The sequence below is a fragment of the Lacerta agilis genome, chromosome 12, assembly GCF_009819535.1.
Source record: "Lacerta agilis isolate rLacAgi1 chromosome 12, rLacAgi1.pri, whole genome shotgun sequence".
NCBI classification, from domain to species: Eukaryota; Metazoa; Chordata; class Lepidosauria; order Squamata; family Lacertidae; genus Lacerta; species Lacerta agilis.
In genome coordinates, this window is record NC_046323.1 from 45,733,438 (window position 1) to 45,752,920 (window position 19,483).

General features: G+C 43.8%; 1 protein-coding gene across 1 annotated transcript in view; it reads right to left on the reverse strand.

The window, feature by feature from the left end:
• The window catches only part of DPP6 (dipeptidyl peptidase like 6), a 358,183-nt gene that overhangs the window by 125,957 nt on the left and 212,743 nt on the right, over positions 1–19,483 (reverse strand). The window contains exon 3 of the mRNA XM_033164933.1: positions 19,281–19,379. Within this exon, the coding sequence (XP_033020824.1) occupies positions 19,281–19,379 (99 nt within the window). The remainder of the gene's footprint in view (positions 1–19,280; positions 19,380–19,483) is intronic.

Genomic DNA, 19,483 nt, shown 5'->3' on the forward strand with positions numbered 1-19,483 from the left:
ATGTGTAGCAGGTTTACAGATTAAGAAAAAAATAAGCAATTTGCCTGCAAGTTCTTGAAGTCCCATATGTAATATGAACAGTGAAGGAAATGGAGGCAATTCAAGTTAGAGAGGTCTTTGTTGAGTGATAGAAGAGAAGCCCACGACAGGTGGACGAGAACAATCTGGTTTTATTTCCAAAATGCACCAGCAATTAATGCCAGGCAAAAGCCCTAAACTGAGCTAGCACAACTCCCACTGACAGACGCTGATGGAATGGCTTAGCAAGAGCAAGTGCTGGCGGAGACCCAAGAAAATGAGAGCCAAAAGCATCACAGTGGACAGAGAAAGACCAAACACATGTTGGTGCCCAAGGCAGAAAACGCAACTGATACCCCCATGGCGAGAAAAAAATATATATAATAAGGAACCAAATAATGACAATGACAATTACTATTGGTGTTCATGGCACTTGAAGAGGAGAAGTACGGCATAAGAGTTCAAGCCTCTGCCCTGAAGAGCTTACAATCTAAAATTCTTCACAGGGGAAGCAATAGAGCAGGAAGGAAAAGAAGTGGGAGGCAGGGGTGAACGAGAAAGCAGCGTGCAATTGTTTTAGTTGCACATGCATGATGGGCTTAGTTGCAGACTGAGCTACAGTAGGATATGCAGACTATGGAACTGTGCCAAGGGCTTCATGATCAAGGTGGGTTTTGAGGAGGGATTTGAAGGAAATAAGAGAGGTAGCAGCAGGGGATGAGGGCCAAGAATATGGGGGCAGCAAGGAAGGGAAGGTGGAGTGCTTTGAGAGAGCAGCCTAAATGCTTTGAGAGAGCAGCAACAACCAAAGTTCCACAGGTGTAAGCTTCTCCCATTAAATGCCATCTACTACAGAACTCCCAAATAATCTCTCCTGCTCAGAAGATGAGATGGTCACTATTCAGTCTTCACAATGCTAGTGCTGCAGAGGAATTAGCTGCAAAGAAAGACAGGGATGGATCCTGTAGCTTTAACATTAAGCCACTATTCTAGTAAGGTAAAGGTAAACAGAGACGCGGGGGATGCTGTGGTTTAAACAACTAAGCCTCCTGGGCTTGCTGATCGGAAGGTTGGCAGTTCAAATCTGCATGACGGGGTGAGCTCCAGTTGCTCTGTCCCAGCTTCTGCCAACCTAGCAGTTTGAAAGCATACCAGCGCAAGTAGATAAATAGGTACAACTGCAGCGAGAAAGCAAACGGCGTTTCCATGCGCTCCAGAACTCCTCATGGTCCTCCGTGCATCAGTAGCGGTTTAATCATGCTGGCCACATGACAAAAAAAGCTGTCTGTGGACAAACACCGGCTCCCTCAGCCTGAAAAGCGAGATGAGTGCCACACCCCATAGCTGCCTTTGGCTTTACCTTACCTTTACCTATTCTAGTAGAGGGATTTTCAACAGGGTCCATTTGCTAAGTCATAATGCAGCAAAGGTGGGAAACAGCACATTTTGCAGAAAGAGGAGTCTCATGCAATCTAGCTAGGAAGGGAGCAGATTGCAATGTATGTTTGGTGTGTGGGAATTTTATGGAGTTTCCTTTCTAGCATCCATGGGGTGTTGATTGCATATAAAAAGCCCCTGGCCTTGCATTTTGTGCCTGTACCTGGGGTTGAGGGGGGGGGAGGCTTGTGCAGCCCAGACTGCTGCAATGCAGAAATAAACTCCAGTTTCTTACAGTTCCATTTTATTAGTATGAGGAAGCAGATTGTAAGAGGGAACAGCTTGCTTGTAACATTATGAACAGAGCCCTTAATTCCTGGAGACACGTGAAATCTTTTTATCTCACTGACATTATGGGCCATTATCTTTTAGTGTTTCTTCTTTTCCCTTTGGCAGAGCTTCTCCTCTTCTTCTTCCTCCTCCTCCTTCCTTTTTAATATGAATGGGGGCCGGACACCCCTCTAAACAGCCGACTTGCTGTAATTTACCTAAACAATGAACATCTCATCACATTGGTACATTAAGCCAGCATAACATGGCTTAGTGTGCTTTATTATGCAAGAAGTAGCTTTAATCACTCTTCATTTTAATGCAGCACGGACCCTTGCATTTAGAATGTTTTGTGCCAAGAACATTCAAGAGAAACACACATCTACTCCAAACAGACCTTTCCAGAACCAAGCTCTTTCTCCCACCATGAAGAAATACAGGATGCAAATTCACCGGGGACAGTAAGAATTTGAGAGAGCAGCAACAACCCAAGTTCCACAGGTGTAAGCTTCTCCCATTAAATGCCATCTACTACAGATGGCACACAGGATGCAAATTCACTGGGACGGTAAGAAGATTGAGTGCACTTCAGAAACAACAACAACAATCTAGGATATAACTTGATAGTGGTAGCCTATTAATATGCAAGGTCTGAGTGCAATAGCATCTTCAGAACTAATTTTGTGAATAGATAGGGAGATTTCAAAGGCTGTGGCCTCTTGAAATGTTACCAAAAAGCAGCTGGAGGCAGTGCACAAACCCTTGACAATATATATTGCTCTGCCTTAGTTTTTAAATGTGGCGAGTTATGCATTACCAAATAGGAGAATTTGTATCACCAAAAAAAGAAGCCAAGGCATGTGGTAATGTCATAAGTTTAGTAAAGGTGTGTTTGTTCCCTTTCCACAGGGTTTGCCTGGTGGGTCCCTATCCCTGGCTCATCAACAGATTTTTTTGGGTTGGGAGGTTTCTTTGTAGTTCACACACGACTCTGGTTTGCTGCTGAAATTATTGCCCAGAAACCTGCCTTGCAAGCACCTCCCCTCCCCCATTCTATTCTGCCCTTTCGCCCATCTCCCATTCTCCAGAAAGAAGCTTCTAGTTCAATTTTCCCGGTCCCTCATGCACCTGTGCGTCTCGCCAATTGATTGATTGATTGAATGTTGCAATCCTAAAATCAACCCCTCTTATGATTCCGTATCTTGTTCCTTGTGTTCTTCAGGGCCAGCCAAAGAAGAATTAAGAAGCTATTAAGGGGAAGGTGGACTGGCTAATAGCGAAGCTTTCAGGGAGCAAAGACAACAGCATCCTAGCCTGACATTTCTACCATCAGCTTGCTCCTCTCTATGTCACCTCCATGACACATTTGCCAGTTATTGACACCTCTCCTGTTACCTCTTCTTCATCTGTTATAGAATGCAAGCTGCCTGTGGAAGGACCACGTCTCCTCTCTTCTGTACAGCACACTCTTGGAAGCTGGAGCTATAGAAAATGTTAAATGGCACTCTTGGGATGTCAATGCCATGCAGCTCATGACCCAGAATTTGCGCGCTTCTGACTTCTCTTCCACTCCCTACAAGGCTAAAGTAATAAAACGAAATAAATTGTAAAGGGTGGAATTCAATGTTGTGCTGTGATCAACATTCTTTCTGCACATTCCAGCTTGCTGGATGGACTGATCCTCCCTCTCTTCACCCTGAGTGCTGTTCTGGGGGTTTGCTTGACCCACCCTGGAGCTAATTTTGAGGGCCACAAAGAAGGAAGTTGGAAGAGGGTAGCCTTGTTGTGCAAGCAGGAGTCCTTGTGCAGCAATTGTTAGGTGAACCGTCTGTTTAGAATAAAACACACTATGCTATCTGTTTTCAAGTGTAATAATAGTTGATTTACAAGGTGTGTGGTTGTGGTTGCTGTTTTGTAAAAAAAACAACAACCCCAAAACAATTACACTTTGCAGTTTCTTAAGAGCATGCACATATTGTTTATTACTTAAAGATAAATGTAGACAACTGCAATAACCAAAAGCTTGAGCTAAGAGTTTTAGCTGTGGGGACAGACATTTATTTTTTTGCACTGGTGTACAGGAAGAAGCAACAGGACTTGACAACTGATTGAATGTGAGAAACAAGGAAGGAAGATGAGCTAAAATAATCCCCAAAGCCATGGCTATCTGTCTGGTCAACAGAAGTCCCAAACTTTTTGCTATCGGGAAATTTGTTGCTTCAAATTTTGTTTAAAAAGGAAGCATGGCAAAGAGTATTTGGAATAAATGAGATGGGTGCATGTAATGCTTGACTTGCTGAGCTCCACGAATCCCCTCTTGTCAGCTAAGCTTCTGGGCAATGGAGGCTCTCCTGAATTTGAAAGATGTGAAAGATGAAAAGCCCACCCCCACCCCCACCCCCAGCCTGCATTATAAACCAAGCATTGCAGTTACAGTGGTACCTCGGGTTACAGACGCTTCAGGTTACAGACTCTGCTAACCCAGAAATAGTACCTCGGGTTAAGAACTTTGCTTCAGGATGAGAACAGAAACCACACGGCAGCAGCGGGAGGTCCCATTAGCTAAAGTGGTACCTCAGGTTAAGAACAGTTTCAGGTTAAGAACGGACCTCCGGAACGAATTAAGTTCTTAACCCGCGGTACCACTGTAGTTCTGAGAGTAGCAAATCACCACAGAAGTCTCCAGGGCAGGGGTTGCCAATGCAGTGTCCTCTAGATTAGATGTTGCTGGACTCAGGGCTCACACCAGCCAATGGTGAGTATGGCAAATGGTTAGGGATGATGGGAATTGTAGTCAAAGAATATCTGGAGGACACCATGTTGAGGGCCATGTTGTGATTCAGTTCAGGGGTTTTAGGTGTCAGAGAAGCTTTTCCCGAGATACGCGTTATCAAGAGGATAAAGGAGGGGGAGCAAAGGCCACTTATTCATATAGCAGCTGGATCAAGAACGTTAAAATACTCCTGGCATTATGGGATCCAGGCCTGAGGGATGCTTGTTGCACAATCTGACCAGTGTTAGAAAAACAAATGAAAGCTAGGAGCTAAATGGCAGCTCAAACCTAGGTTATGGGCACAACAACGGAATGTCTAGGTGCACTTTTTTATAACAAGAATACAAAGCTGAAAGTGAACTGCAGCTAAACATCTTTTGTTCATTTTTCACATGGTCTACTCCTCATCTGAAGACTGGAAAACAACAACAACACCAAAGCCATGCTTCTCCTGCCCACCCCCTTAATATTCTTAAGAGGGTCTCTTCTCCATTCTTCAGAGTGTGGCTGGAAGAGGGGAGGGAGAAAAAGCCCTGGATTCTCCCTACACCCCCTTTCCTTCATATAAATGTATCTTTTTGGCACCACAATTAACGCGTATTAAAGGTCTGTACAACGGATGTATCTTTTTGGCACCACAATTAACATGTATTAAAGGTCTGTACAACTGATGGCAAAGACACCCACACTGAGTGTGCAGTTTGCAAACCTAAGACTTAAGTGTCCTTCTATGATCTCATTCAAAAATTTATTTTGATTTTAAGCATCACTGTGAGAGTCTGAGGTAACTTAACATGCACTACATAAGCCATCATAACTAACTGGCTAGGATATTTCAAACTAAAAGCACATCTTATATTAAAAGTACATTAAACAGGGCAACTAAACCCTGTTGGGTTTAAAAAGGGGGGGGAAGCTCTATTGAACTTGGTTGTGATTTATTTCCGAGTAACAGGCAGATCCAGATCAGGCTTGAAAACAACCCTTTTTTTCCTAAATGGTGCTCAATTTGCTTCTTTTGTTTCTTATATGTTGCATTTTATTGTATTACAATTTGAATTCCATAAAATTATACTCATCTTAAGCCCTGTGAAATTTCTCCTAAGGTTTAATCTTTCTTTCTTTCTTTCTTTCTTTCTTTCTTTCTTTCTTTCTTTCTTTCTTTCTTTCTTTCCCTTCTTTTTCGCCCTTTCATGCCTCAATTCCCCCTACCTTCTTTCTTGCCTTGGGCTGCCGGTCCATTAGCTTCTGTACCTGGTTTTGTGAAGATTTTTGGAGTGTTTCTATTTGGCTGCCTTTTCATTTCCGCACACTTATAGGTGTGTGATTTATTCCTCCCCCCTCCTTTTAGGGAAAGAAGCAGACAGACACCTGCCAGGCACAGGCGAGGCTTAAACTGCTTGCCTCTCGCCACTCTTTTTGGAGCCACCAGCTCCTCAGTTCAGCCCTTAAGATGAGAGAGAAATGCAAAAGCAAACAGGCGGACAGGCTCCATTCTCTTTCTCACAGCAAGCAAGCAAGCAAGCAAGCAAAGCAGACATGCAGTTGCTGCTCTCGCTGCCGATTTCTGTTCTTCTCTCCTCCTTCCCTGAGTATGCCTACAGAATTTGCTAAAGCAGCAAATTCCTTCTGCATGGAGGACGGGCTGGGAAGGTTGGGTGGGGTGGGGTAACCGCAGGGATAGGGGTAGGGGGGAGGAAAGAGGTCTCTCCACAGGCAAGGTCTACCCGTTTAAGTAAATGTGGGTGAGATGACACCGAGCAAAAGGGACGGAGGAAGGGAGGGAAGAGGCGGAGGCGTATTCCACAGCCAGAGCCGGGGCTGCTTCTTCCCGGCCACCTCCTCTCCCTGCCCTAATAATCATAAAGGTGCCGCTCCTCTTGCCTGTCCACCAGGCAGCTACCCCCAGAGGGCCAGCCATGAGGCTCTGCTGGGGGGTGGGTGGGCGCCGCCTCTGCTCGGTATTTCACACCCACCCCCTTCGCTTCTCAAGGAGTCTTTTTGAAGCAGGCAGGTGGGGAGGCAGAGGCGGGACTCATGCGGCGCTGAGGCCGGAAAAGAAAAGCTCCGCTTCTCACAGACCGGCTCAGGCGCAAAGGAAACGACCAAAGAATCTTGCCCGGGGTACCCACATGCGGAATGCGACTTGTGAATGGGGAGTTTCGCGAACACTGATTCTGACCACCCCAACAGTGAGGCTGGAAGAAAAATTTGCACATGAAAGTGCGAAGTACCTTCCTCTTCCCTTCACCCCAGATTACCTCCAAGGGCTACCTGATGCAGAGTGCCTGCTCTGGAGTAGCAGCGCAGCAGATGGATGAAAACACAACTAGCATAAAATCTGGGCAGTCAGCTGCAACAGCATTGCAGTTGACTACCTGAATTTCATGCTGGAGCTGTTCTTTATCCAGCTGCAGCACTGACTTGTTTACATGTCCAGTCAGTCATATGCTTTGATCACCTGCTTCTTAAGCAGTTGTCTACGGCCGCATTTTATTGTTGAAATGCTGATGCTTTCTTCCTCAGCTCTGTAAGAGCTTCCCTCCACGCTCATTTCCACCACAAAACTGATGGGAGATCAGTTTCATTCATTGACTCCAGCTTGGTTGTCTCAATTCCGCCCTCCCTTTCTTAACGACATTTACGTTCTTTGCTCAAGGAAACCCGGACGAAGTCCAAGCTCTGCAAGACATTACAGTAAAATGAGCCCTTTCAAATTAATTTGAATGCAATTATTGCAGGTGCTTAAAATGCACGGACCTATCATAAAGTAGGAGTAATGGTATCATTAAGAATGTTTATTCCTTATTGAGTGCCTAAACATAACTAGGTGGTTAAAAAATAAGAATCCCTGCCTTATCTGCAGGTTTACAATCTGAAAAAGAAGAACAAAAGGGGAGGGAGAGAGGAAAGGGAAACAGCAGTAATAGGAGAGGAAAGGTCAAGTAGAACCAATCAAGGTTTCCTGCAGGGGAACAAAAGGTCAACAAGGACCACAGCTTCCAGGGGATGAATTTTGAGGGTTTTCAGAGAATGAACTTCTTCCAGTGGAGTCAAAGAAGCTTGAGAAAGATGAGGGAGATAAGGAATGTTTGATGTCAGGGGGAAGAAAGGCATCAGAAGAGTGTAGGAAAGCAGATGAGGAATAAAGTAACTATTTTGCAAAAGAAGAGTTTTCCAGATCAGGCTAATGGCCACCTAGTCCAGCATTCTGGCGACTAGGTTTTGCATACAATAACATTTCAGGGCAAATCTTGAGACTCCTGCTTGGGCAAGACATCCAAATAATTTCAAGGTAAGCAAGTCTTTTGATAGGGACCCAGGTGGCGCTGTGGGTTAAACCACAGAGTCTAGGGCTTGCTGATCAGAAGGTCGGCAGTTCAAATCCCTGCCACGGCGTGAGCTCTCGTTGCTTGGTCCCAGCTCCTGTCCACCTAGCAGTTCGAAAGCACATCAAAGTGCAAGTAGATAAATAGGGACCGCTCCAGCAGGAAGGTAAACGGTGTTTCCATGCGCTGCTCTGTTTCGCCAGAAGCGGCTTTGTCATGCTGGCCACGTGACCCAGAAGCTGTTTGTGGACAAACGCCGGCTCCCTTGGCCTATAGAGCGAGATGAGCGCCGCAACCCCAGAGTCGGACACAACTGGACCTGATGGTCAGGGGTCCCTTTACCTTTAAGTCTTTTGATAAGACTCACAAAATCTGCCAGGAAGCTTCCCTATCCATCTTTAAAATTCACAGCAGAAAAATGGAAGCAATTAGCTGCAGGTGAGACATATATATGGTATATATATATATACACTATAGATCACTGTTCTGTATCGTGTACTTTTGCTGGAGCTGACAGATGTTATAGTTTATTTCAAATGTGCGCGCACACACAAAGCAAGCTAGGGGAAAAAAGTGAGGCTTAAGAAGAAATAAAAACTTGATTCCCTTTGTTGAACTCCAAGGCTCAGTTTGTGTTTCTATAGCAGATAGATGTGTGTGAGCTACATCTTTCAAATGTCTACATCAAACACTATTTCCACTCCTACTGTCATCCTTTATAAAAAGAGAGAGAGAGGCTCCCTTTGAAAGCACAGAGCAATGGCAACGATTCCATCTTGTCTGACACAAGGAAATGATCATATCACTATAATCAAATGCGATGCTGTGTCACCAAGGCTCCTACCCCATAATGATATTGTTGGGGACTCTTCAGCAGGGTTGGAGAAGACCACACAAAGGTGAGGGACAGAGTTTGGAAAACATGGCTTCGTGGCGAAGGGTTGAAAGATAAGCAAAACTTGTGCAACCCTGGGATGGCAGATCTAGAGAATGTAATGAATCTTTTCCTCCAACTCCAAAATGAACTACTGTATATACAGATCCCAACCTCACCAGTATTCTAAAAAGCGGTGGCTCATGCAAATTGAGGCAGCTAGTGGGAAAGGCATGGAGGCCAACAGTAGGTGGAGCCAGAGCCATTGATAGGCAGAGCCAACTAATTCTGGTCCTCTTCCCTGCTGAGTTCTACAAAGGCAACAATGAGGCTGAGGAGGAGGAGGAGGAAGCTGACAGGCAGTGCCATCCCTTGGACTGGCTGTGAGAAAGCAGCGGCTGGCTGAGGGCAGAGTGACATCGATGGGGCAGTGCCCTATGTTGCTGTAATGCGAACAATGGACTAAATTACACAGCACTTGGTCTCAGGTCTTGAGTCAGCACATCCCCCATGTCCGCATGCACTGGGTTACCACAGCAACACCAGCAAGGTCAGGTGTATAAACCAACTCGGACTCGGCAGTCATCCTCTGAGGCCCTTCTTTGCGTGCCTCCTCCACATGAGGTCTGGAGGGTGGCGACATGAGAACAGGCCTTTTCTGAAGCTGTTCCCTGTTTGTGGAATGCTCTCCCAAGGGAGGTTTGCCTGGCTACTTTATTATATGCAGCAGAGGAAACATTCCTCTTCAACCAGGCCTTAGGCTGATTAATATTCTATGGCCTTTTAAATATGTTTGCGGGATGGGGAGTTATGTCTTGGTTTTGTTTTAACTAATTACTGTGCTTTTATCCCGTATTTTTTTTCTTGTGAACTGCCCTGAGATCTTCGGATGAAGGGTGGTATATAAATTTTAATAAATAATAATAATAATAATAATAATAATAATAATAATAATAATGTGACTTGCTGAGCAATTTACCCTCCCATTGGTTCAGGAATGCAGAGACGGGTATAATAGTCTCTAGGACATTGCTTTTATTGTGTATTGTCCTGTCCTGTTTGCTTTCAGGGTCTGACTCTGAAAGCAGCTGTGGGTTTTACACAGCAGTGTCGGCTAGCATGGTGATAGTGTTAGTGGATCTCTCTGTACATATATATACAGTATTTACTTCTAAGACCAGAAGAACTGTAGGTAGTAGTGTTTCTCTTTGTTTTGTGTCTAGAAACAATAAACACTTTGTTACTTGTGGGAGAGGAGTTTTCCCCTTAACTTCTAAAAGAAGTTCTGCTGGGAGCAGGAAATCTCTGAAGACTCTGCTGGGGCTCCAAATACTCTGCTGATACATCACACTGGTTGAAGTGTGGTGAGCTACCACCTGATTTCCAAACGTCACCAACACCCCATTCACTCTAATGGACGCGTCTCTACTAATCTTTTCTTTTCTTTACTTGATGATGCTATCACAGCTTCGGTGCCACTACAGGGAAAAGAAACAAGGACTCTTAAACTGTGGATATAATATGGTTTTAAGAGTTATAAACTGTGTGGAAATAAAAACATTATATAACTAAGACGTTGGATTTGTGAATGGCTTGTGAATGGCTTGGAAGAAGATAAAAGATTCTTCAATTTGTTGATATGGACAGATGAAAGATCTCATTAACTGTTCGTTATAAATTTTGGATGGCTTCCCGGAGTGTCGCAGTTAAAATTGGAAATCCGCCATATTTAAAGTTGAAACCGGACCAAAGTCATAGGGGGAGGGATATATGTGATTATATTTTCTCTCTTTTTTATGTGATTAAACCTCCCCTGGAAAGGCTAAGATCTGAGGTACCGGCCCAGGAAAAATAATGAGCAGGACGTTTAATTTTGATGTTATCGGAATTGGATAAGATGGCGGCTGCAAATAACGAAAGGACTTTTGGATTGACTCGACAGAAATACCGGTTGTGAAGAGATGGAAGAGAAACAGACTGATATAAAATCCACACAGAAACATACTATTCATTTTAAATCTCTTGTGGGAACAACTCAGAGGCTGTGAAAGAATGAAGGATAACAACAGATAGAACTGGAGAACATCGGAAGGAATACGACATGGAGTGGAATTAAGATGATGATGAGCCTTCCAAAACTTGAAGCGTGGGGAGTCCCCCCCCAAAAAAATTATAATTTGGCAGAATATTTGGATTATATTATTTGCATATGTATAATTTGGTATATTTAATATGATTTGATTGAATTGTTAATTTGGAAACTTTAATAAAAATGATTTATATATAAAAAAGAAAGAAACAAGGACTCTTAACTTCATGGTATCAAAAGATGAAAGGGAAAGCAAGTCCTTTTGTATGAAGCTGATTGCTATAAATCTTAGAGCTGCTCCGTTTAATCTCAGGAGGAGCATAGCACCGGAAAAGAATAAATCTAAGGTTGTGTTCCATCACACTGTTAAGAAACACATGTAGCATCCTGCATGAGGACCTGCTGTCGCTGAAATAAACAAGGCTTCTGATGGACAGTGGATCTGTCATACAATTTTTAATGGAGGGACCATTTCAATCAGGATGCTATTTGGATAATGAGGAATAAATTGCATAAAGAGACTTGCGGGGATGTTTTGAGGAGTGGGGAGTTAGTCTGGAGCTTCATTACTGTCTTATGTGATATGCAGGCACAGAATATTTATTTGTTTAATTTGTGAGTCACTTCCCACGAGGCATCTTAAAGCTATTTACAATGTGACATGTAAAACAGTTACGTATATAAAAACAGATGAAGATGATCACATGTAAAAGTGATTAGAAACAACCACAACTATAGATATATAAATGGTTTAAAACAGGCATAGGCAAACTTGGCCCTCCAGAAGTTTTGAGACTGGAAGGGGTTAATTAGCTAACCTATATATTTACCTGAATGTATTGTTAGTCCAGTGAATGTATTAAGTATAAAAGTGCCCCTGTTAAGCTTTTCTGTATGAAACTGCTCTGTAAAGCTGTGAACTTTGATCTGCATTGTACTTCTCTCTGGCAAGCTTTGCCTTACTAAGTGTCTGGAGATAAGAACAGTAGACCTTACGCAGAGAGTACTGTAGCTGTCCTTCATTGAGAGGAACAGTTGTCTAGGTCAAGAGATAGGATGGCCTTGCTGGAAGTGCGCAGGAACCAACACTGGGCTAAATGTTCTTTTGCCTTATATGTCCTTTGCCTTATATGTATAACAGGAAATGTACAACGGGAAATGTTCCTTATATGGACAAGAGGAAGTTTTCTGGGGTGGGAAGAGAGCCAGAGAACTGTCTATAAGAACTGTCTGAAATTTGACTAGTTTTGTACTTGCTTGGCTATCTAAACACCGAAGTACCTCTGCATGCAGAAATTAAATCTTTCTCTCTCTGAAGCCAGAAGCCTCAGGGTTTTTTTTTTGCTTCTATGTTTTCTCACCGGGCGCAACAATGGGAACCCGTAGGGGCAAATAAGGCTCCAAGACTACAATTCCCATCATCCCTTACCGCTGGTCCTGTTAGCTAGGGATGATGGGAGTTGTAGTCCCAAAACATCTGGAGGGCCGGATTTGCCTATGCCTGGTATAAAACAACAACAACAACATGTACATAAGGTCAGCTCAGATTTAGGACAGATACCAATTGGAAATAAATATTTTAGAAGACTTGTTGAAAGACGAACATATTTCGCAGTTGACAAAATGCCGACAAAATGCCGTTTTGAAATGCAACGGGAGGGAGTTCTAAAGGGCAGGTCCCACAGAACTAAAGGCCCGATTCCAACATTGTGCAGAATGGTTTTGCTGCTGGGTGCCTTCTCCTGCAGAATGCAGTAACTGGTTAAGTATGTATCGGATGAGGCAATCTTTTAGTTGCAAGTTTCACAGGGGTTTGTACACCAAAGCTAGCCTGCTAGCCTGCTAGGTTCAAGTACAACCCAAATAACTTTCATATCATCCAACCTTAAGCCAAAACACAATGAATCTCCATTGGTGTTAACTTGGCAAACCTCAGGCATGAACTGTTGTCAAACTCAACAGGCACTAAACAAGGAAGCCAGCTGAGGAGTTCTGTCCTATCAAATTTGGAACCTCATGACCCAGCTCACCAACACCTGTGCATCCACCTGCTTTCCTCTTTGTCAGGTCACATCTTTTTCTGCTAATGACTTTGCTACCAGTTGATGTCCCTCTGCTATAAAACCTCCCTTGTCAGTGACCACATTCACCTGGCCTTTCAAAACTGACCTTCACTTTACCACCCTTGCCCTTTGGCTGCACTCTGCTCACTCAAAAGTGATCTATGCCGCAGCTATTTTTAAGCATTAAACGTTTTCAACTAAAGTGTCTTGGAACACACAAGGAACATATGGCCCAATTCATAAGTCACTGAGACTGTGTGAAAGTTTCTGGGAAAGGGTGTGCACGTAGTCTCAGTTAATGTATGGAAGCTACAATCCTATTGGGGATCATGCAATCTCCCCCATCTCTTCTCTCTGTCCAGCTGCTGACACTGGCCCGAGTATGGACAACATAATTAGTATGTTTCCATACTGAGGCAACATGGGAACTGGCCATTGGGAAGCCATAGTGGCAAAGCATGACAATCTCAGACCCAGTTCAAAGGTTGGATTAATGATGATACACAGCATCACCATTAACAATTGGCACAATGTTTAGCAGGACTCTCAAAACAGGCCTGGTACAGAAATTCTGGATTATGAGACTAACTTTATAAAAGCTGCACAAACTTGGCCAGGGTTCCTGTGAATTGCTGCAGTGACCTCCTTGTACCGGGGAGATTTTTACATAGGTCCCCAGGATGACAGCAACGAGTGTTAAGTCTAAAATAAAGACAAAATCCCCAGGAAGGACCCTCCTGAGGCATTTCTACATCAAGGATTTTTAGGAGTGCTTATTCCACTCATCCAGCACCCATAAGCCGCACCAGGTTGCACTGATCTCTGCTAGTCCACATTGGAAAAAAGAGCTAACAGTAAAGGTATAGCTAGGTTGAATTCCTGAGTTGCTTTCCCTGCTGGCAACGAAAACAACTACTAAAAGCATGGGCTTGTTAGAAATGTGGTATTTTTGACCCACAAAGGATGTTATGGGTTGTAAATGTAGGACACCAATTCATTTTTCAGCTTTGCATCCTTTGGAGGGGTTCAACTGATGGCCATAGTTAGGATCAGGAAGAAATTTTATTTGGGTCAACTTATCACTGAGTTCCACTGCCTCCAAAACAAATTGCTAGATAGTTCAGACATATTCCCCTTTCCCCCTGTGGAAGTCTTTATCTTCTCAAATCACCTGGAATTAATTGTGTGTAGCAGGTGTCTTGGTACATTTCACATTGTTGTTCACACACTGCTTATGACACAGTATGTAAAATGCATAATTTAGCTTAAAAAAAGGTAAAGGACCCCTGACAGTTAAGTCCAGTTGTGGACAACTCTGGGGTTGTGGCGCTCATCTCGCTTTACTGGCCGAGGGACTCGGCGTTTGTCTGCATACAGTTTTTCTGGGTCATGTGGCCAGCATGACTAAGCCGCCTCTCGTGAAACCAGAGCAGCGCACGGAAACGCCATTTACCTTCCTGCCAGAGCGGTACCTATTTATCTACTTGCACTTTGACATGCTTTCGGACTGCTAGGTTGGCAGGAGCAGGGACTGAGCAACGGGAGCTCACCCCGTCGTGGGGATTTGAACCACTGACCTTCTGATCAGCAAGCCCAAGAGGCTCAGTGGTTTAGACCACAGTGCCATCAGCATCCTCATAATTTAGGTAAGGGGTTCCCAACTAGCTAAGTACTGTGGAACTCCTGTTTTTGCAAAAGCCAAGCCATGCACCCCTTACTTTTGAAAATGTTGACTATGGTAGTTTTTGTTATGTGAATGGTGCAAAAGATCCCCTGCCATGCTTGATAGGGTAGGGAAAAAGAAGGGAAGAGTTGAACTTGACAATCCTTTTGGTACCCTCCGGATTTACAATTCTGTGAACCTGTCAACTGAGAGTGAGTCCAATGCTTTCTGCATCAGTCATACAGACATTCCCCTCCCATGGGGGAAGGAAAAGTGTGCTGCTTGTCGATAAAGATGTCACAGGCTGTATCCAAGAACTGCCTGAAACAGCTGTACATCTGTCTGTTGCACTGTTGGGAGCTTTGCCCAGGTACAGCTTGAAGTCCAGCTTAACCAGAAACTACCTCCAAATCTCTGAATCCCTCCCACCCAACACATAGGCTAATGTAGTTCTGTCTCAACTCCTGTTAAAGGGTGCATGGTGCAATGCATTGAGTTCCATGACAGAAGGAAGATCTACATTTGCTAAATAAATAAAGCATGTCAACAAGTATTCTTTGCTAACTAGAAGACACAGATAACTGAATTCCAGCCTACATATAAAGTCTGTATTTCATCATGGAGTGACATTCCCAATGAAAAACAAGCTGTCTATGTGCCACTTTAATTTGGGCTCCCCCCACTTTTTTCCAATCGTGAAAGTATTTGTGCATTTTATAAAGGCTCTTAAGTATTATGCAGAGTAAGCCATAAATAATTCATGGCCTGCCCATGACTCTGAGCATCATTTGAGAAGCCTCCGTGGCTTTATCAGTAGAGTTCAATAAATTCACAATGCATGCTGTCAGTCTGAGGGCACTTACATAAAGAAATGGAAAATAAATAACCTCATTTATTGTGGAATAACTGATGGACTCCAACTCCCACCCACCACACCCACTGGTGAGCACACACTCCATATTTGTCAAATAAACCTGTCCCTGACCCCAGCGACCCACTAATTAAGAATCAAACCTGCTTTTAATTGTATAGCCTCACAGTGACCTCATATGAAGAAAGAAGTTGCCTTATACTATGCCAGACTAGTATAAAGTCTAGGCTAAAGTTGTCTACCATGACCTTCATTCTGTGTTCTATGTCAGATAGTTCTTGCACTAGCAGATGGGTGAGTTATAATGTTGTACAAAAGAGGAATCCAATGCAGCAATCCGTTGCACAACAGAGCTACCAGAAACCCACTTATGCATTCTCTTGCGCATGACTGTTCCGCCGGCGCAAATTTTTTCGCCAGTGGAACGAGTATACTGCTAAGTAACTTCAATTTAGCGCTGCACTGGATACAATCCCATTTGACTGGCTTGTCACTCTAAGATCCCAGGCAAAGGGTCTTTCCTAACAAGTGCTATTAGATACACTTCAAACTAGCGATGGCAGGAATTGAACCTGGGGTTTTGTGCATGCAAAGATGTGCTCTAGTGCTGAGCTATGGCGCCTCCCATCCTGGGATCAGGTTCTTGGTCACACAATATAATGTGTAATATCATGTTGGGAACTGATTAACAGCAAGAGAAGAAGAGGCTTTTGGTCCATTAAGCTCCACATTATTCTGCAAAAGAGCCCCCAGGGTCTTCTTCATAATTTCATTAGTAAGCAATGCACTAAAAAGACAGATAGAGCTTGTTTACTGCCTGGGATGTTATCTTTGGACATAGAAGCCCCAGATTAAAATTATTGCTCATTCTCATCAAACCACCATCTCATAGCTTAGCCTATGTCACAACAGCTCCTGTGAATAGACTCTCCCAAAGGCTCTTGGGATCGGGCAGAAAAGCAATTTGCATAAATAAAAGAAGCAATTATTTGCAGCTCATTACTGAAATGCTGTAGTCGTTTGCTTGTTTGTTATTGTAAGTCTTCAGGTAGGGGTTGATCATGTGGAAGAGAGTAAGCCACATCCTTAAAGCCTAGTGACATGACTAGACATAGAATAATCTTGCTGGGAGGGGGTGGGGAGCACAGAGAAGAAGAAGAGGAGGAGGAGTTTGGATTTGATATCCCGCTTTTCACTACCTGAAGGAGTCTCAAAGTGGCTAACATTCTCCTTTCCCTTCCTCCCCCACAACAAATATTCTGTGAGGTGAGTGGGGCTGAGAGACTTCAGAGAAGTGTGACTAGACCAAGGTCACCCAGCAGCTGCATGTGGAGGAGCGGAGACGCGAACCCAGTTCCCCAGATTACGAGTCTACCGCTTTTAACCACTACACCACACTGGCTCTACAGTTTTAGAACACTAAAACTGTAATAGTTTGCTTTCCCTTTTTATTTCTAGGGGCACTGGAGGGGAGGTAGGAAGGGCGAATGAAACATCTGTATAAATAATTTTTGTTGTTGCATTTTATCCCAGTCTTCCTCCAAGGCTGGATCTAGACACGTCGAAGAAGCGATTCAGTTAAATGCGTTGTAAACTCATTCAGGGAAATCCGGTAGGGAAAGACAGGCCTCCACAGCGCCATCTGGTGTCACAGTGTTATATTGCATATACAATGCATATAAAACCCCTTTTCTTTACCAATCTAGCTGAGCCGCAAGTCACTTGTCTTTTGCCATTTGTAACTTGCCTGTGCATTTAGATAATAACCATCAGAAGCCCCAGCACTTCTTGGTCTTCTGAAACTAGGTGGATGGTGACCCATGAAGGGGTCTTTGCAAGCTGTAACGTTCTGGTTTTGTAAAGTTTCAAACATCTTCTCAGGGAATTTTTTGATATAGCCTCTGGCAAGGACCATTTCAAATCCTTTGAAACGATGCCATTTCAAATTGTTTTCTTGCATTTGCAAATAAAATGGTTTTAATTCATGCACAAACGCACATTTTTTTTCTGCACTCTCCCCAACATTGCTTTCTGCTACGTTAGGCTACCACATAACAGTTTCTCTGGAGAGCCTGCAAGATGAATCCAAGGGACGGGAAAACGCTGTTAGCAAGGAGCTAAAGCCTGTTGGAGTCAGAGCAGTGTACCATCTTATGTCTGGTGCACCATATTGTATTCCCACCTCATCTGCTGTCTTGCTGATGACCTTAAAGATTCATCATTCTGTTTTTGTTGTTTACCCAGCTGTAAAATGAGTGCAATAATAAAACTTGCCTGTCCCACAGGGGTGATGCAATAACTAATTAAGGCTGCAAAATTGTTCCAGTGACCTCTGATGAAAAGGATGGCATTTTAATATTTTTCTGCATGACGCCCATCCCTGTAATACAGCCCTCATAAATCGGAAAGAATGCTGCGCTATGCCACAGAGACCCTCTGAGCTTTTGTGCCGAAAGTAACTGAAGTCAGAATTTGACACGTCATAATATAAAGCAGCAACAGTGAAAGGCCAAGCCATTCAGTTCAAAAACCTGCTTGACATTTATATAATGGCTTTCCCAGTGACAGTTCGCTATAGATCTTTCTCAGTGCTTGACCAACCTTTGGTCTTTTCAACCTGAACAAAAACTCAGTCAATGAATCCCATTCTGCTAAACCCGCCATACACACAACTCCATTCTCTTCAGCCACACAAGAGCCATAGCTATGTGTAACTTTCCCCATCATTTCTTAATAAAAGGAACCCTCATTAGAATGCAGAGAAATGCAGAGAAAGGACAAGTGGGATTTGAGGACCTATTCCTGTAGGCTGTATTGCTTTCTCTTTACATTGTCTCCCCTCACCCCAGCTGCTTTTCTCTTTGCAGAGAGAGAGAGAAGGTTCACGTGCCTATCTCATTTCCATCACCACTGCTTTGTGGCTCAGATTTCCCCACTGAAAGACCAACTGAGTGGTTTATAGCTGCCCTTCCTGGAGTGCCAACAAAGCACATGTTGACAGAGCTTCTGCCTCACAAGTAGGACTCGGGAATGGGAGGCCTGATGATGCCAATCTGGGTACCTGCCAGGAGGCACAACTGCCCTTTTCACAGGGGTGATGGGAGAGTCTGGAGTTGTGGGTGGGTGGGTGGGTGGGGGGTCAGCCAAGTTATGTCAGAATTCCATGACTGTCTTAGTCACTCTCAGATCCCGGAAGTGGTGCTTTGCGAGAGCGCCTCCAGCAGAGAAACCTGGGGACCCCAAGTCTCCTCCTTTCCTCCTTCCATTTGAGCCCCTACGTAATTGGGGCAACGGGACTACCAGCTCCCCCTCTGTTCCTGAACTGCTTATTGGGTGTTCGGACCCCGAAACATCCGACAGCCCTTCCACCACGGAGCTCTCTTCCTGTCTCTTGCTCCCACAGGATGTGTCAGGGCTTCTCGGGCGGTGCTGGGTACTCTCAGCATCAGAGGTCCCTCCCTCCACCCCCGCTGGCTCTCTGCTGCCTCCAGAGGTTCCCCTGACAGGCGACTGCCTCCTTCCCATGTGTCTCAAGGTCATATACTTTTTTTAAAAAAAACCTTCCTTCATCTCGCTATCATCTTCCCATGTGTTTCTGGTAAGTTTTCTTTTTTTAAAAAAATTAAAAATCCTGTGAGAATTACAAATAGCTCCCGTTTCCTATGGCATGATATTTGTTTTGCTTCTTTTTGGTTTTGAAATAATAATAATAATAATAAAACGATAATAATATATTCCCCCCACAATCTGCCAGCTATTCAGATGAGTCACTTTGTGAAACCTTGCTCAGATAGCGGGGAAGTGAAACAAAAGGGGCGATGGGAAAGGTATTTGAAACAGAAGTGGTGCAGCAGGTAACAGAAGTTATTTTCATATATGGTTATAAGACTCACCACTTATCCATTTAGCCTCTGGGTCATGAATTTTGAAATCTTCGCTGAACAGATCTTCCACTGTAATCTTCTTCTTTTGAGACTGGCTATTATCTTCAACTGTAAAACATCCAGAAGGGGGAGAAGAAGAAAAATGCCCATCCATTACTGCTAATTTGCAATTTTATCGGCACAATCAACAAATGAAACCAGTTATCTCTTTT